Genomic DNA, 17,289 nt, shown 5'->3' with positions numbered 1-17,289 from the left:
AAGGAACGGCAGCGGGGCGGGGCGAGGAGCGGCCGGCGATTGGCTACGGGGTGGGGGCGGCCGCGGAGAAGGCGGGGCGACAGGCGGTGAGGCGGCCGCCGATTGGTTCCCCCGGAGTGGAGGTGGGCGGGGAACGGCAGTGGGATGCTATGGCGGGCCGGGCGCTGCGCTGGGCCCGGGCACAGGCACCGGGCGCCCCTCACCTTTCCCAGGACAGGCCCTACCGGAGGCTTGAAGGCCACCGGACCCCGCCATCGCCATGGTGACAGGCCCCGGCACTGCGGCCTCTGGAGAAGCGTTTCTTACCGGAGACCGGCTGGACTCGACCACGGCGGCCGCCATCTTGCGGCAGCGACCGGACCCGGCTGCCCCGTCTACGCTCCAACCTGCTAAAGGTGCTCCGCGTCCGTGAGCTGGCGTTCGGATCCTTGGGGACCGCACGCACACTCCCCCCCGGCCCCTTCGTCTTCACCCACCCCAAGCTGGACGTGCCGCACGGAGGATGTCTCCCCGTTGAGGAAGGCTGACGGTGCAGCCGCGGCGAAGCTCTCCACACAGCTCCCGCTGACCGCGCAGCGCCTTCCCGGTGCGAGGTGAGTGAGGGCAGGAGCGGGCTGCCATCACCCTGCCCGCTGGGCTGCTTGGAGGGTTCCCCGGGCACGGCGGTGGCGGATTGTTCGGTAGCTCCCGGGCCGACGCTGGCCGCTCTCCCCGTGGAGCTGGAGCTCTTCAGCCCGGTCTGCATCTCCGAGAAGGCCCTGCTGCGCTTGCTGAGCCCTCCCGGTGTCGTTCAAGAGCTGAAGTTTGAGGAGAACAACGCTTCGCCCCAGAGCACTGCTACTTCATCCTCATCCTGCAGGTACAGCACTACCTGCCACCGGCTGCGCAGGGACCCGGCCATGGCAGATCGGCCCCGTGTGTGTCCTCTCCTGGGTCCTGCCATGATGTCTGCGCGGCACTGGGTGCTCTCTGCGCCTGTCAGGGCACGTTGAGGGGCGGCTGTGCCGGTGCTGCAGGCTGTCCTGTGCTGCACAGGCTACAGGCAGTGCTCCCTTCCGCCTGCCCCAAGCTTCCCGCTCTCCACAGGGCCGCATGGAGGTGGAGATCAGGAAGGAGAGCCTGAAGTTTGAAAATGGAGCCTTCACCTGCTACGGCGTCTCCGTGCTGTCACCACTACCTGCAGGTGAGAGCAGCCAGGAGCACCGGAGCTTGCTCCCGGGGCACTGCCGGACCCACTTGCCTGTTTTTTGGGGTGCAAAGGGAGATACTCTTTGGCAGCTTCCGGGTCTCTGACGCCATCCACCGTGTACCCACCCCCAGCGTCCAGAATCGACAGCTGGGCTCTGCCAACTATACCAGCTGCTCCTCGTACTGCCCCGACTACAGCGTGCGGGTGTTCACCGACCTGCAGCTGGCCAAGGTAGGGGCTGGATCCATCCTTTGGGGTCCTGCTGGGAGCCTGCCTCTGCCTCACCCGGCTTTTTGGGAGCGCCATGACCCGTGCTGAGCTGCCCACAGGTCTCCCGCCATCCCTGACCCTGCTGCCAGACCGTGACCCACTCTCCACCCAGGTGATGCAGCCGCGGTTATCTCGGTGCCCTTGCGGCCACCGGGCCCCCAAATCCAGCCAAGTCACCCAAAAGCATTGAGCCAAAAATTGTCCCCAGCAGCCGGCCTGCACTTCTGAGCCACCAGAACACTGCACCAGGTAGGGAGCCGGCACAGCAGCAGGACGGTGATGGCTGCCCCAGTAGCTGTGCCCAACTGGGAACCATGCCCTGGGCATGGCTGGGGGGTTCTGGGGTGCTGGTGGGTCCACCTCCATCTCCGGTTCTTCTCGGCAGCGAGCAGATGAGGCTGGACCACGGCACAGCACGGCAGAGCGGCCGTCAGGACACCCAATGCGGGGTGCCCCCTGTGAGGCTCCCTCCCTCCCCACACGTAAGTCACACATCTCTCTTGCATGGGTCTTGCCACGATTCCCCGGCTTAGAGCTACCCGTCAACCCGGCACAGGCGCCGTGAGCTCAGCGGCTGCTGTTTCCTCTGCCGCAGGTGACCCCAAATTATCCTGGGGGGAAGCGGAGAGCCAGGGCCGAAGCCCTTCTGCCTCCTCGGCGCTCCCGCCTGCTCACCGGGGTGGGAGCCGGTGGCTGCAGCATGAGCCCTGCAGCGTTTCCCAGTTCAACAAAACACTATTTTCTCCGTTTTTAGTGTTTTTTTGAGGAAATAAAAGCCACCGCAAGAGTGTGGGGTGTCTGTGCCTCCCTCCTGGCAGTGGAAAAATAGTGTTGTGGCCCCCCTGCCGGTGGGTGAGCCCCAGCCCACGCCAGCACCCGGTGCAAGGGACAGAGGCGGAGTTGGCCTTCTGTGCCAGGAGCTTTGTTTATCCATCGGCGACCGGGTCTGGAGGCACCATGTCTTCCACGGCGCTGTGGCTCCGACTCTCCTGGCTCCGCCGTGTCCCCCTCAGGTATCCAACAGGTCCCGCACCGCCGGGTCGGCCACGTCACGGGGTCGCCGACCCTTGGCGTCGCGGATGCCGGCCAACGCCGGGCTGTGCTGCAGGAACAGGGCGCAAAGCTCCCGGTGGCCTTGCTCAGCTGCCTGCAGGTGACACATCCGTGTCACCGGTGGCACAGCCGGAGGGGGAACGGGGGACATCATCCCCCCCCCGCCACCCACCTTGTGCAGACTGGTACGGCCGTCCTCGTCGGTGGCAGCTGGGTCGGCGCCGTGGGCCAGCAAGAGCTGGGCGACGGCGAGGTGGCCGCAGTAGCTGGCGCGGTGCAGCGGGGTCGCACCCCCGGGCGTGCGGGCGTCGCAGCGGGCGCCCCGCTGCAGCAGCAGCCGGCAGACCCCCAGGTGCCCGTTGCGGCTGGCGTAGTGCTGGGGGGGGGGAGCAGAAGCAGGGGTGTGGGCAGGGGGGGGTCACTGTCCCCCCGTGCCCCCCTGCCCTGTACCCACCCCCGTACCAGGGCCGTGTACCCCGCCAGGTCGGGCTGGCTGGGCTCCCCGCGCCGCTCCAGCAGCTGCAGCACCCGAGGCTCGTCCCCATCCCGCGCCGCCGACCAGATCCCTGAGGGGGACACACACACACACGGGGACACGGCGTTAGGCAGGGAAGGCCCCCCCCCCCCCCCCCCCCCTCCCCACCCGTGTCCTGCCTGTACCGCCGGTCCGACCCATCGCCCCCCCCCACTCCCCGGTCCCTTCACGCACCCCCGTGCCCTGCCCCTGCCCGTACCCACACCCCTGCCCCCGGTCCCGGGTGTGTTTTTCCCCCCGACCCCGACCCCGCTCGAAGTCCATCTCGGGCAGGCTCTGGTGCACGCTGGGCACCGCCACCCGCGACGGGCAGCAAGGACCGGGCGGCGAACGGCGACCCGCCGCCATCGCCCGGGCCGGGATGGGCCGAGCGGGACCGAGGGAAGACGGGAAGGGCCGAAGGGAGCCGAGGGGAGCCGAACGGCGACGAAGGGAGCCGAACGGCGCCGCTCTCCGAGCGCTAGGGCCGCCGCGCCGCCGCCAGGGGGCGCCGCCATGGCTGAGCGCTGCCCGCGCTGTGCCCGCCCCCCCCCCCCCCAGCGGAGGGGGGAGCTGGGGCTCACCCCCCCCCCCAGCTATGGGGGGCCCAGGCCTCACACACACACACCCCCGCTATGGGGTCCCTGGGGATCACCCACACACACTTATGGGAGGCCCGGGCCTTCCCTCCCCACCGCCCCCGGCTGTGGGGTACCCAAGCCTCAACTCGCCTCCCCCCAGCTATTAGGGGCCCAGGGCTCAGCCCCCCCGCCCCAGCTCTAGGGGGGGGCTCAGGGTTCCCCAGCCCCGCTTCCCACGCCCCGGGCAGCCCCTGGCCCCGCTCCCAGGTCCCCCCCCCTACCAGCTTCCCGGCAGGGCCTCCCCAGGGACACGCACACCCCCCCACACAACCCGCCCCACTCTGACCCCCGGCATCCGGGGGGGGGCACGGGCATGAGGCCAGGCCTCAGGCCCCGGGGGGGGGAGCGGCCGGTTCCCCCCCCCACTGCCCTGGGAACGGCGCCGCAATGCCCTTTTATAGCCCCGAGTGCGGCCTTTTTCCATGAGCTCAGCGGCCGGGGGGGGCCCCAGCACCCTCCCCGCACCCCCCCAGCCAGCACCGGACACGGCCCCCGCGGGCTTTGCTTTCAATATAGAATTTTTTTAAATTTTTTTTTTACTCCTTTTTATTATTAATATAAAAATACTCACGTATTTACAGCAAATAAATATATTTCAGTAACAAATAAATTACACTGGGGGGGAGGGTGTTATACAAAAGGGGCCCAGGCGGGCGGCGTGCAAGGGGGGGTGGCAGGCGGGTGTGGGGGGGTATTTACAACCAGGGCCGAGGGGGTACGAAGCCCTGGGGGGGCCAAGGGAGGGGTGGGGGCATTAGAAAAGTTCTCAGGAAGAAAAACCCGATCGGTTCTTAAATCGTCCCAAAAAAACATCCTGCGGCCGCTGCCCGGGGCAAGACGCGGTGCCCGGGGGCGGGTGGGGGGGGCTCAGTGGTCCCCAAGGCCGGTGGCAGTCCCCGAGGTCGATCCCTTGCCCAGGACATGGTACCGAAGGCGGACGCGGTGACCAAGAGCAGCTCCGGTGATGAAGACGGGTTGGCGGTGCCCCAAACGTGTGACGTGGTGCCGGTGCCACGGCCCCAAGGCGGGTGCCGGGGTGGCAGTCCCCAAAACGGGTACCAGCACTGGGGCGGCAGTCCCATCCCCAAGACAGGTGCCGGCACCGGCATCCCCGCAACGGGTGCCGGCGCCCGCGCCGCAGCCCCAAGTCGGGTGCTGGCGCCGAGGCGGTGGCCCCCACGGTGGGTGCCGGCACCAGGGTCCCCGCGGCGGGTGCCGGGCCGGGCCCTGAGGTAGGTACGGCTGCTCGGCGGCGGGGAAGCCGCCCCACCGGCGGCTCAGACCGACGATTCTTCGGGGTTGGAGTCAGGCAGGGGCTGGCGCTGCTGCAGCTTGCGCCGCAGCTCCTCGGCCAAATCGGCGCAGGGCGGCCGCTCTTCGGCACCCAGCGCCAGGCGAATGTAGCCGTTGGAGGAGGAACCACGCAGGGGGCCCAGGTGGATGCGGGTGGGCGAGTGGAGGGGCTGCCCAGGAATGGCGTTGGGCGGCGAGGCGGCGCCGGGGGGACCGCCGTTGCGGCAGGTGGCGTGACCCGGCACGATTTTGAGCGAGCCGTCCGAGTAGTAGTAGCTGGCCGGGTCCCAGAGCTTCTCGTCCGAGTCGGAGGCAGCGCTGGGCACGAAGCGGGGACTGGGGGGCTCCTTGGGCAGCTCGATGGGGTACACCAGGGTGCTCTCGATGGCTTTGGCGCCTTTGCCCAGCTCCTCCCGCAACCGCCGCCAAAGCGAGAGCACCACCAGCACCAGCACCAGGCACAGGGCGCCCAGGCACACCGCCACCACCCACACCAGCCCCAGGCTCTCCAGCGGCGCCCGTGTCTCCAGCGGCACCCCGGGGCCGGCCAACACCGCCACCCGGTACACCTCGCCACCCAAACGGGCGCCCTGTTCCTCCGAAAAGCAACGGTACGTGCCGCTGTGCTGCGCTCCGGCTCCCGGCACCACCAGAGCCCGCAGGCGGGCATCGTGCAGCACCAGCGCCTGCTCAGCCGCCAGCGCCCGGCCCTCGAAGGTCCACAGTGCCTGCGCCAGGTTGGAGCCCAAACGGCACGTCAGCACCAGGTCGGTGCCCGCCACCACCGTCACGTTTTTGGGGGTGATGGGCCCTGCAGGAGAGGGGACCGAGTCAGGCAGGGAAGCATAAAGGGGGGGGGGTGCATGGCTCCCCCCTCTCCTGGCTCCAGGCAGCACCGGCGGGGGGGGGCTGTCTTACCTTGCTTGGCCACCTGCGGCAGGGTACAGGCACGGGTGTCAGAGCTCAGCACGTCCTGGACCAGCTGGGACCTGTGGAAGGAGGCGGTGGAGGTGAGGGGGGACCCCGTGCTGCGGCGGGGTGTCCCCCCCCTCCCCAGGAAACCCACTTACCCATTGAGGCCGTCAGTGCGGACGCAGAGGCTGGCGTTGCGGCTCCAGGCGCAGTAGGGATCCCGAGCAAGGACGCAGTCCGTGCACGACTGGTAGCGGCCGCAGTCAGCCAGGGGCAACTGGGCCACCTGGAAACGGGACCCGGCGAAGAGCAGCTTCTGCGAGGGCAGGGGGAACGGGAGAGGTGACATGGCAAGGTGACACCAGGAGGTGACACCCCGGGCGCCAGCCCCTTCCCTGTGGCACCGCTCACCTTCCGACCGGCCAGGACCAGGCTCTCCACGGGCTGCGCCGGCTCGAAAACCTGCAGCTCCTCGACCAGATGGACGCGAGTGCCCAGGTTCAGTGCCTTGTGCACCCAGCCGTCACCTACGGGTCACGGCAGGCGGTGAGGGACGTCCCCATGCCAGAAGCCCTCCGCGCTCCCCTCCCCAGCTTCCCCCCCAAGCCCGGCGGGTACCTGTGCCGATGAAGAGCACCTCATAGATGGTGCCGTCCAGCCCGGGCACTCGGTCTACCACCAGCTGGGTGAAGTTGGCATCTTTCTTGAGGAGAAGCGGGCGCCCACGGTGGGGCAGGATGGGCTCATCCATCAGCGGGTGCTTCTTGGCGAAGTTGAGGGTGTTGTCAGGCAGCTCGAGGGAGCTGGCGAAGCCATTCCGGCGGTGCCAGTCGGTGATGCACTGGGGAAGGAAGGCACTGTCAGCTGCGCGGCCAGATCCTGCGCCCTCTTCTACCCTCCCACTCCCGGTGCTGGCACTCACTGCGCCGGGACGGGGGCTCGGCACCTCATCCAAGTACCGGCCCCACTTCTGCGCCTGCTCCCGGTATTCCTTGTAGGGCCCCTCGAACGCCTTCTTCACCTCCAGGATGTGGTACTGGCAAATAGCCGAGACATCTACGTCCCCCCTGCACGGGACGGAGAAGGTTTTTCAGGGGAGCCACCGGTCATGGGGAACCCCAGGGCTGCCATGTCCCTGTGCACTCACCAGCGGGCCTGGAAGACCCCGAAAAAGGTGGTGTCCTGCCAATCGGCCCCCGGCAAGGTGAAGACAGCCTGGAGGCGGTTGAAGTGTAGCTGCTGCTCGGGCGCCGAGCACACCAAGCGAGCCTTCAGGAAGGTCGTCCACTTCTTCTGCAGCGTGCGGGCACCGCCGACGTCCCCCTGGGCACCCAGCCGGCATCAAGACAGGGCCACCGCGCTCACCGGCAGAGCGAAGCCACGCCGGGACAGTGTCCCCGGCACGGATCGTCCCCTCCCCGTACCTTGCAGACCCGCGCCACGCGGGCCACCACCTGTTCCGCGTAGCAGTCGTACTCCACCGCCCGCTCGCTGAAGAAGAAGTAAACCTTGTCGTCATCCCCGGTGCTGCTGGCCGCGCTCTCCTGCACGTAAGCCGAAGCCACGAAGTGGGGCTCTGCAGAGGAGGGGGGGCGGAAAGGGGAGGATAACGCCATGCTGGAGGGGGCAGTGGTGCCCGCGTCGTGGACCCCCACATACCCCCGCCCCTACCGTTCAGCCAGGAGGTGAGATACTCCGTCTTCATGGAGTAGTGGGGGCCCAGGTTGCGGAGGATGACGGGCTCTGTGCCCAGAAAGTTGTTGAATGTGGCCGAGTACAGCTCCCCATCTGTGAGACAAGGGTTTAGGGAGGGGGCTGGGGGGTGCAGCAGGCACCCCTCCAACCCCAGCGGGTGCCTGGCGCTGCCACCTACCCACGATGAGGCCAGTGTGTCCCTTGGTGGGGTCGTACGGACACTTCCCCTTGCCGTCCTCAAAAGCCACTTGGTCCAGGGTGAAGCCAGACAGTTCCTGTGGAGCACAGGAGTGGGCGGGTGTCCCGACCTCCTCCCTGATTCATGTCCCCCCACACCCAGACCAGCCCCAGGCACAGGGACACCCCCCAGCTGACACTTCTGGGGACAGGGACACCCCTGGATCATGCTCCTGGGCACAGGGACACCCCCCAGATAACCCTTCTGGCACAGGGACAGCCCTGGATGACCCATGATGGGGACAAAGACACCCCTAAATGATGCTCCCAGGGACAGAGACACCCCTGGACCACCCTCCTGGGCACAGGGACACCCCAACAATGCTCCAAGGGGACAGGGGACACCCCCAAACCACCCTCATGGGAAAAAGGCCACCCATGAATGACACCCCTAGGGACGGGGACACCCCTAGATGATGCTCCTGAGGCTGGCGGCTGCCCTGGACCTCATCCCCAGGGGCAGGGGGGGTGAACCAGGGCCTGACAGGTTTTGGGGGGGGGCCCCCCCCGGGGGCCACACTCACAATGTAGGTGCACTTGGGCTGGAAGGCGTAGGTGCCGCAGGCGTAGAGGTGAGAGCTGTTGTAGCTCTGCAGGAAGCACACGTAGTTGAAGCAATCGGTCTGGGGGGGGTGGAAAAGCAGCTGGTTAAGGGTGTGGGAGCAGAGGGGGGACACACACACCGGGGTGCCCTTTAACCCCCCCACTGCGGCCACGGCACCCGTGCCCCCCACCTGGTTATTCTTGCCCTTCTGGATGCACTCGGCTTTCTTGTCCATGGGGGCTTCCCAGGAGATCTGGGGACAGACTTAAGAGTCAGTGGGCTGGAAACAACTGCCCCCCCCCAAATATTTCCCCCTCTGGGGGTCCCCTGGGACCTCACCGCCGCCTTGAGCTCCACGGTGCCGGTGGCCAGGGCGAAGACGGCCTCACGGGCACCCACGTAGAGCAGCGCCTCGGCCTCGTCCAGCGTCAGCGTCAGGTAGTGCGAGACCCCCCCCTGCGAGAAGCGCTTGGCCACGTCCTTCAGCTCTGCGGGGTTTGGGGAGGGGGACATGGTGGGGGGACATCAGGGCGAGGCCACCATCGGCCCCACCATCGGTCCCTCTCAGGGTGGGCACCGCTGGCACCCCCAGGGCACCAGCAGCCCCCCCCAACTGCACCCCACTGCCGGAAGCCCCCCGGCCCCGGCCCCGCACAAAGGGCTCTTTGTCACCGGAGCAGGCGCTGGCAGCGCCGGACGAACACAGCGGCCTTTGGCGAGACCCCGCGCCCCCGTGCCCCCCCGCCCGCCCCCAGGCCCTGCAGAAAGGCCCCATTGATGGGGGAGACGCCAGGGCCCCTGGGCAGGGATGGGGACGCAGGGCTGGCACGGCATGGGGACGGCACGGGGACGGCACGGGGACGTGGGGCGCTGGCACGGCCAAGGGATGGGGGTCTCCAGCGCGGACACGGCACAGGGACAGGGGACACGGCATGGGGACGGTGGCACGGTGCAGGGGCAGAGGACGTGGGGCACTGCCACCGCAGAGGGACAGAGGAATGGGGGGCAAGGGATGGGGATACAGGGCACGGCAAAGGGACAGGGACGCCAGTGCTGGCATGGCACGGGGATAGGGACACGGCGCACGGCACAGATGGGGACACAGGGTGCTGGCACCAGACAGGGACACGGAGGGTGCTGGCACGACTAAAGGATGGCATCTCAGGGTGCCGGCACGGCAAAGGGCTGGGGACGGGGGCGATGGCAGGGCTTGGGGACGGGGGACGTGGGAGAGGGCTGGGGACAGGGGTTACGGCGGGGCACGGGGACAGGGGATGCGGCGGAGGGCCGGGCACAGTGGCGATGGCAGGGCACAGCGGCAGAGTACACGGCAGAGGGCTGTGGATGGCGGCGATGGCAGGGCATGGAGACAGGGGACGCGGGCGATGGCAGGGCACGGGGACAGAGGACATGGCAGAGGGCTGGGGACGGTGGCAACGGCAGGGCACGGGGACAGAGGACGCGGCAGAGGGCTGGGAACGGCGGAGATGGCAAAAGACCCTGGGCACTGGTACAGCACAGGGGCACGGGGCGGCGTCCCTGCGTGTCCCCCCTCTGCTCTCGCAGAACCCCCGGTTTTGGGGCCGGCGACCCAGGGTGGAGGGGGGGGGAGTCCCCACAGTGCTGACAAGCTGGCGGGGGGGACAAAAGCTGCCCGAGGTGGGGACGACAGCAGCCACCAGAGCGTCACACTGGTGTCAGCGAGGGATGGCATCGACGCGCCCACCCGCCGTACCTCAGTTTCCCCGACCTGCTCCCCTCTCCCTGGAGACCCCTGGGGGGGGGGGGGGGCACACGGTACTCACCCGCGTAGGGGACGGTTTTTCGGGGCACGGCACTCCACGAGGACCCCGGGGTGGCGGCAGCGGTGGCGAGGGCCAGCAGCGAGGCGAGGGCCAGCAGGCGGTGGGGGACCATGGCGCCGGGGAGGGGGGGGGACGCACGGCCTGGTGGGGTGGGGGGGGAGGGACACGCCCGGCCCCCGTTAGGGTTACGGGGCATCGACACCAGCAGAGACGGCATCACGCGGGCGGCGTGGGGACAAGGCGGGCATTGAGGGCCGCGCGTCACGAGGCCAAGGGCACCCCACGCAGCAGAGTTGGGGGGGGGACACTTGCGGGTCCCTGATTTGCTGCCCCCCCGCCTCACCGCTTCCCTCCTCCGGCCGTGACGAGTCACCGGGGGGGATCCACGGAGAAGGAAACGGGCCCTTCCGCTTCCCACCCCACCCGGGCGGCCACCACCTCACCCGCGTCCTGCCCTGGGACCCCCCGGTGTCCTGGGGCGGGTGCCCCCCGCTGTCGTTCCCCCCCCACCCTCAAGCCAGGCAGGATGCGACCGGGCGAGCGGGCGGCCGGGAATTGTTCTGCCCTGCTCTGCGGGAAGCAGGAAGCCGGGGGGGGGGGGGGGGGGGGGGGGGGGGCCGGGGGGGGGCCCTGCGCCGGCTGGGGAAGGATTTCCGGGAGGGTGGGGGGCCGGGAACGGGTCCCCCGCAGGCGTGGGAATGGGGGGACACCCCGGCCAGGCTGCCTGTGGCGGGTGGGGGGGCTGCAGGCAGGGGCCTGCCGGTGCCACGGGCACGGCTGGGGTGCCACGGGGACAGCTGGTGTGCCATGCATGTGGCCAGCGTGTCGCAGGCATAGTTAGGGTGCCACGGGCACGGTCAGGGTGCCACGGGCATGGCCAGGGTGCCACGGGGACAGCTGGTGTGCCATGCACATGGGCAGCGCGTTGCAGGCATGGCCAGGGTGCCACGGGCATGGTCAGGATGCCACGGGCACAGTCAGGGTGCCACGGGCATGGCCAGGGTGCCACGGGGACAGCTGGTGTGCCATGCACATGGGCAGCACGTTGCAGGCATGGTCAGGGTGCCACAGGCATGGCCAGGGTGCCACGGGCACAGTCAGGGTGCCACGGGCATGGCCAGGGTGCCGCAGGGACAGCTGGTGTGCCATGCACGTGGGCAGCGCCTTGCAGGCATGGTCAGGGTGCCATGGGTGCAGCTGGGGTGCCACATGCACGGTCAGGGTGCCACAGGCACGGCCAGGGTGCCACGGGCACAGCTGGGATGCCATGGTCATGGCCAGGGTGCCACGGGCACAGTCAGGGTGCCACGGGCACAGCTGGGGTGCCACAGACATGGCCAGGGTGCCACAGGCACAGCTGGAGTGCGACGGTCATGGCCAGGGTGCCATGGGCACAGCTGGGGTGCCACGGGCACGGTTGGGGTGTCATGGTCATGGCCAGGGTGCCATGGGCACAGCTGGGGTGCCATGGACACCGTTGGAGTATCACGGGCATGGCCGGCGTGGCACAGGGATGGTCAGGGTGCCATGAGGACAGCTGATGTGCCATGGTCACGGCCAGGGTGCCGCAGGCATGGCTGGGGTGCCACGGGCAGGGCCGGGGTGCCACAGGCACTGTTGGGGTGCCACGGTCATGGCCCTGGGGACAAAAGCACGGCCAGGGTGCCACAGGCCACGGCCGGGGTGCCACGGTCACGGCCGGGGTCCTGTGGCCGCAGCCGGGGTGCCAAAAGCAGGGAGAGTCACCATCAGGGTCCCCCGGGCACGGCCGGGGTGCCACGGGCAGGACGGGGTCCCCAGGGACCCCGCTTTCGGTGCCAGATGTCCGGGGGTCCCGTGGGGGGACCGGGCTGCCGCAGCCCCGCCATCCCGGGGGGGGGGGGGGATTACCCCCGCGGCGACGTACATCCCCGCGGGACGAGCCCACCCGGCGTCCGCGGGTGGGGGCAACCTCCCCGCCGCGCCCCGCTGCCCCGCGCGTGGGGGCCGGCACCGGCCGCCTGTACCGACGGGGCTGGGGGGGGGGGGGGAACCGGTGCAGCGACGGATCGGGGCGGCTGCCGTTACCGGAGGGTGGGGAGGGGGGTGTGTGGGGGGGTGTCCGTCCCCCACTGCAGCGCGGGGCGGGGTGCCGGTCCCGATCGCCGGTACCGGGAGGAACAAAGCGCCTCCCCCTCCTCCCCCCGCCCCCGCGGCTCCGCCACAACAATACCGGGGCGGGGCGGGGGGGGCCGGGCCGGGCCCGGCCCGGCGGGGGCGGAGGGGGCGGGGGGGGGGTGCGTGTGGGGGGGGTGGGGGCGAGGCCCGCACTCACCTCGGGGCGCGGGGCGGGCGGCCCGGCCGGGGCGGCGGGAGGCGGCGGCGGCGGCGGCGGCGGGTCGGGGCGGCGGCGGGTGCGCGCCGCGCGGCTCCGCTCGGCCCCGCCCCGGCCCTGACGTCACGGCCGGGCCGCGGCCAGGGGGTTCGGCTCGGCTCGGCTGCGCTCGGGTCCGCTCGGGTCAACCCGGCCCCGCTGGAACCGGTCCGCGCCCGGCCCACCCGAACGGGGGCTCTAAAGCCCCCGACGCCCTTTCGGGGCGCCAGCGGCCACCGAGGCCGCCCGCCCCAACAGCCCGGCAGGCGCGGGAGGAGCTGCGGGCGTTTATTGGGGACCCCGGGACCCCCCAGCCCTAGGCCAGCATCTCCTGCCACTTGACGTAGAGGAGGGCGGCCAGGCCCTTGAGCTGGGTTCGGAAGAGGAGGCCGCTGCCCTCGCGCAGCCCCCTCCCAAAATGCTGGTCCAGCTGGGCGCAGAGCTGCTCCAGGTGACCCTGTGGGGACAGGCGGCAAGAGGGGGGGGGGGGTCAGGGACACGGTGGACCCCCACGCCCCCCCCACCGTAGGTCCCGCTCCCAGGGCCCGGTGCTCACCCGCTGCTCGGCCGGCGGGTGCTCGGAGCCCACCACGTTGCTGGCGAGGAGGAGGAGGCTGTAGCTCAGGTAGCAAGCCTGCGGGTGGGAGCGGGCACGGGAGCTCACCAAACGGGGTGCGGGCACCCCCAGAACCCATTTTCCATCGAGTGGAGCACCCACCTCCTGGTCGGCGTCCTCCGGCTCCTCCAGGTCCCCAGCGAGCACCAGACGTCGCAGGGTATCCGGCTGCGCCAGCACCAGGAACCGGCCCAGCGCCTGCAGCTTGGGGGAAAGCGGGTGTCAGGGCACCCGCACCCCGTGTCAGAGCTCACGGTGGGCGCCGGAGCCCCGGCACGGTCCCACCTCGGCGCACCCACCTCTGCGTGCGCGCCGGGGGGCGGCACGGTGCCCGGTGGCTCCCTCAGCAGCCGGGCCATGGCGTGAAGGCTCAGGTGCTGGCGAAGATCCCTGGGAAGAAGGGGAAGAGTGTGAAGGAGGGTCCGGCACGTGCCCGCGTGCCCATCCCCACCTCTGCGCCTGTCACCGCCATCCCCCGGTGCCGTCTGTGCAGCGCCAGCATGGCCCCGGTGCCCTCCGGACACCCGTGGCGAGGGGCGGTGGTGCCGGCAGCCGGATCCTGCCCGCTTTGTGCCTGCGCAACCATCTGGAATAAAGGAATTAGAGGCAGACGCATCCCAGCCCGCCCGGCCCTGGCACGGTGCCGCGGGGCCATGCCAGCTCCCGCCGGGCTCCCCGTCACCAATCCGCGGGGCACGGGTGGCACGGGACGCCTGGCAGGCCATCGCTGCCAGCCCTGCCTGGCATCCCACCCAGTTGTGGCGCTGCAGGCAGGGACGTACCTGCCCCTGCTCGTGAGGTCCGGCAGCAGCCGCATGAGGGCAACCAGGTTGTGGTGGTGCCGGGAAAGCTGGCAGAGGGACAGGCAGAGGGCTGGCAGCTGGGGAGAGAGGGAAATGCTGTGGGCAGAGCCCTCAGGGAGGGGTGCGGAGGGTGGGCACGGGGCAAAGGGATCCCCCCCTTGCCCTGGGTACCTGCTCCTTCCAGTCCCGGATGCCCTCCAGCAGGCAGTGCAGGAGATGCTGCAGTTCGGGCAGGGGCTGGCAGCGCAGCACCCGGTCAAGGCCGAGGAAGGAGAGGAGGGTGATGAGAGCCAGGCGGGCACTGTCGGCATAGCGGCACGGCTGGGTGACCACGCACAGTGCCAAGAACTGGAGGGGGAAGGTGGCGTGTCACCGAGGAGCCCCCGAAACCCACCGTGGGGATGTCCCCACCGGGGCAGGGACAAGGCTGGCACGGCCAGTGGCAGCCCCAGCAGGTGCCCCTCCAGAAGCTGGCATCAGCGCTGTCCACCCAATTAGCAGGGCAGAGATAATGAAGGCGCAGCATCACCGGCGCAGGCAGCTGGCTCCCACCTTGCAGATGTCACCGAGCTGTGTCACCAGGGCCAGCGTGCTGGTGGCATCGGGGCTCGCCTGTCTCGGGGAGCAGGATGGATCCAGGTTCCTGGAAGGAGCAGAAGGAGTTGGCAGGGGGGCTGGCAGGGCGGGCAGCACCCTCCTGCCCACCGTACCGGGGCTCACCTCCTCTCCGTGGGGCACAGCTCGGGGGGCAGCAGGCGCTGACGGCGCAGGGGGCTCAGGTCAGCGCCGAGACGGGTGAAAGCCCAACCAATCTCCTGCACAGTGGGGCACCAGGGCTCGCCTGTGGGCAAGGGGACGGTGAGAGTGGGCAGGGGTTTGGAGGGCACCCTGGCGAGGCAGCCCCGCACCTGCCCCGCGCTCACCCCCAGTGCTCAGCCAGATCTCCCACAGCGCCTGGGAAGCATTGGTCGTGTCCGGGCAGAGGGTCATCAGCTGCCGAAACAAAGAAGGGGTGACCGGGGTGTCACTGCGGGAGGAGGGGGCACCCTCTTGCGACGGTGGCTTACCTGGAAAAGCCAGCGCAGGACGGGCAGCGGGCAGGTGGGCGCACAGCGGTAGAGCAGGCTGAGGCCCCCGTTGCGGACAAAAGCTGCCTGGCAGGCAGGCGAGTTGCTGGGGGAGGGATGGGGGGGTGAGAGGGGCTCTGCCCGTGTCCCCTGTACCCCCGCCTTCACCCCAATACGTCCTGCCCACCCCCTGCCCGGCGCTCACCAGAGGAAGAACCCCTCCAACACGCTCTGAGGCTGCAGCCCCTGGGTGTCCAGGGTGGGTGCCGGTGCCGGGTGGGCGCAGAAGACGGGCTCCCCGGGGTGGACGGTGGGGATGAATCTGGGTTTCGTGGTGTAGCGGGCCAGGAGATCCCTGCGGGTAGGAGGATGGCGTTGGGTGGGGAGCGGGCACCGTGCAGACCCCCCTAACCCTCCACCTGGGCACAGCTGGCAGGGGCACCTGTACTCCTCGGGCAGCTGGGTGTCCTCGTCTGGGGACTCGGAGGCACTGGCGTCATCCACGTGCACCTGGGCCAGGCTGGCCTGCAGCATGGCTGCCTGGCTCTGCTCCCTGGCGCAGGGGCGGTTAGGGCAGGGCAAGAGCACCCCAGGATGCCCAGCACAGCTCCCATGCCCACTCCCATGCCCAGGGTGGGGTACCAGCCTTACCTCTTCTCCTGGATCAGTGAATCCAGGCTGTTGGCAAGCAGATCCGGCTGTGGGCACACAACCTGGGCAACAGAGCAAAGGAACAGTGAGTTTTCAGCAGGTACCAACCACAACACCCAGTGGGCGCCGAGAAGCCCCCAAGGACCCCCTGATACCAGGGCACCCACCCTCAGGCAGGGACCTACCTGCTGGTGGTCCGCAGAGCTCAGGGGCTCATCCCCTGCTAGCAGCATATCCTTCAGTGGGATCAGGTCATCGTCCTCACTGTCTGTGGGGGACGCCGTTCCCCCCGTCGTGCCCGGCAGGTTCCCCCCAAAGCTCCTGCCTGCCTGCTGCAGCACTGTTCCAGCTGCAGGGCGCTGCCCGTGGTTGGCCTCACCCCCCAGGGACCTCGCAGCTGCCTCTGGCAGCACAGGGACATGCCCGGAACTGTCTGGTGCCACCTGGCATCCTGGGGAGTCCCGGCTGGCCGCATACTGCTGGTTGGCATGGGGCTGAGCGGGGCCAGGAGGCTGCTGCCCCCGGCTCACCCGTTTCCTGGTGCCAGGAGACTTCTTGGGGCGCTGGGGAGCTGTGGGGACAGCACAGGGGTCACCACAGATCCCCTTGGGACTCAGGGAGAGCCATGGGGACAATGCGGGGGTGACCGGGGGCCCCCTTGGGGCAGGAGGAGGGCCATGGGGACAATGCAGGGGTGACCAAGCCTCCCACCCCTCCTTGGGGCATGGGGGCTGTGGGGACAACCCAGGGGTGACCAGGTCCTTGCCTTGGGGTGCCAGGGGACTGTGGGGACAATGCAGGTGACCAGGGCCCCCCTTGGGGCACAGGGAGGGCTGTGAGGACAATGTGGGGGTGACCGGGGTCTCCCTTGGGGTACAGGAAGGGCTGCGGGGACAAGACAGAGATGACCAGGGCCCTCCTTGGGGTCCCAGGGAACTTTGGGGACAATGCAGGTGACCAGGGGCCCCCTTGGGGCACAGGGAGGGCTGTGGGGACAACGCAGGGGTGACTGGGGGCTCCCTTATTGCACAGGGAGGGCTGTAAGGACAACGCAGGGGTGACCAGGCCACCCCCCCTTGAGGCACGAGGTCTGTGGGGACAACGTGGGGGTGACAGGGGTCCTCCTTGGGGCACCGTGGGGTCCACAGGAGGGTCACGGCTCCCCTCACACCGGTCCCTGGCACCGGGCCACGCTCACCTCGTGCCCTGCCGGCGCCCCGTGGGCGGTGGGAGACCCGGGGAGGGCTGTTGGCGGGCGGGGGGCCGGGGGGCCAGGACTTCAACAGGCCGGGGGGCGGCGGGGCGATGGGGCGGCCCACCCGGAGGTTCTTGAGGGCACGGAGCTGCTGGTAGCGCTGGAGGCTGGCCTGGAAGCCATAGCTGAAGAGCCCCGAGCGGGGTATGCGGGCGGAGGAGAGGGGGATCTGGTACCAGCGCAGCCCCTCGGGGTGGGGGGCCATGGCCGGGCCCGGCGCCCCTCAGGGGAGACCCCGAAATGGCGGCGAAGCGCCCGCCATGGCGACGTGGGGCGGGGCTGTGAGAAAAAGGCGGGGCTTACGCTTGGGAGAGCCAATAGAAGGCGGACCCGCCCGGAGGTGACCACTCCTACCCGCGGCGCCCCGGCGCTTTCAAAGCTTCAACCGTCA

At 69.7% G+C, this 17,289-nt stretch overlaps 3 protein-coding genes across 4 annotated transcripts; all 3 read right to left on the bottom strand.

The window, feature by feature from the left end:
• Positions 1 to 1,846: 1,846 nt before the first annotated feature.
• ANKRD39 (ankyrin repeat domain 39) lies at positions 1,847 to 4,022 on the bottom strand. Its single transcript, XM_049831487.1, has 4 exons — positions 3,296 to 4,022; positions 2,975 to 3,078; positions 2,685 to 2,888; positions 1,847 to 2,606 (listed from the first exon to the last, which is right to left on the bottom strand). Exons 1-4 carry the CDS (start codon positions 3,393 to 3,395, stop codon positions 2,469 to 2,471), a joined length of 546 nt encoding a protein of 181 aa, XP_049687444.1. The 5' UTR covers positions 3,396 to 4,022; the 3' UTR covers positions 1,847 to 2,468.
• A 9-nt stretch (positions 4,023 to 4,031) lies between these two features.
• On the bottom strand, positions 4,032 to 12,522 carry SEMA4C (semaphorin 4C). Of its 2 annotated transcripts, XM_049831480.1 has the most exons (15): positions 12,468 to 12,522; positions 10,154 to 10,294; positions 8,688 to 8,836; positions 8,539 to 8,601; positions 8,329 to 8,427; positions 7,746 to 7,842; positions 7,544 to 7,660; positions 7,297 to 7,448; positions 7,020 to 7,195; positions 6,795 to 6,939; positions 6,491 to 6,713; positions 6,284 to 6,399; positions 6,031 to 6,188; positions 5,879 to 5,949; positions 4,032 to 5,771 (listed from the first exon to the last, which is right to left on the bottom strand). In XM_049831480.1, exons 2-15 carry the CDS (start codon positions 10,263 to 10,265, stop codon positions 4,945 to 4,947), a joined length of 2,505 nt encoding a protein of 834 aa, XP_049687437.1. In that variant the 5' UTR covers positions 10,266 to 10,294; positions 12,468 to 12,522; the 3' UTR covers positions 4,032 to 4,944. The 2 variants fall into 2 exon arrangements, with proteins under 2 accessions (XP_049687437.1, XP_049687436.1); XM_049831479.1 differs by lacking the exon at positions 12,468 to 12,522 and having other exon boundaries at positions 10,154 to 10,514.
• A 292-nt stretch (positions 12,523 to 12,814) lies between these two features.
• FAM178B (family with sequence similarity 178 member B) lies at positions 12,815 to 17,270 on the bottom strand. The gene is given in 12 exon segments (XM_049831591.1): positions 12,815 to 12,963; positions 13,063 to 13,326; positions 13,422 to 13,782; positions 13,785 to 14,002; positions 14,097 to 14,273; positions 14,478 to 14,568; positions 14,646 to 14,766; positions 14,849 to 14,918; positions 14,993 to 15,098; positions 15,198 to 15,643; positions 15,646 to 16,214; positions 16,842 to 17,270. Coding segments are annotated over 12 exon segments (2,826 nt in total). The 5' UTR covers positions 17,104 to 17,270; the 3' UTR covers positions 12,815 to 12,822.
• Positions 17,271 to 17,289: the final 19 nt, after the last annotated feature.

The sequence above is a fragment of the Accipiter gentilis genome, chromosome 28, assembly GCF_929443795.1.
Source record: "Accipiter gentilis chromosome 28, bAccGen1.1, whole genome shotgun sequence".
In the NCBI taxonomy this organism is placed as follows: domain Eukaryota; kingdom Metazoa; phylum Chordata; class Aves; order Accipitriformes; family Accipitridae; genus Astur; species Astur gentilis.
This window is presented reverse-complemented; position numbering and strand designations above follow the sequence as displayed.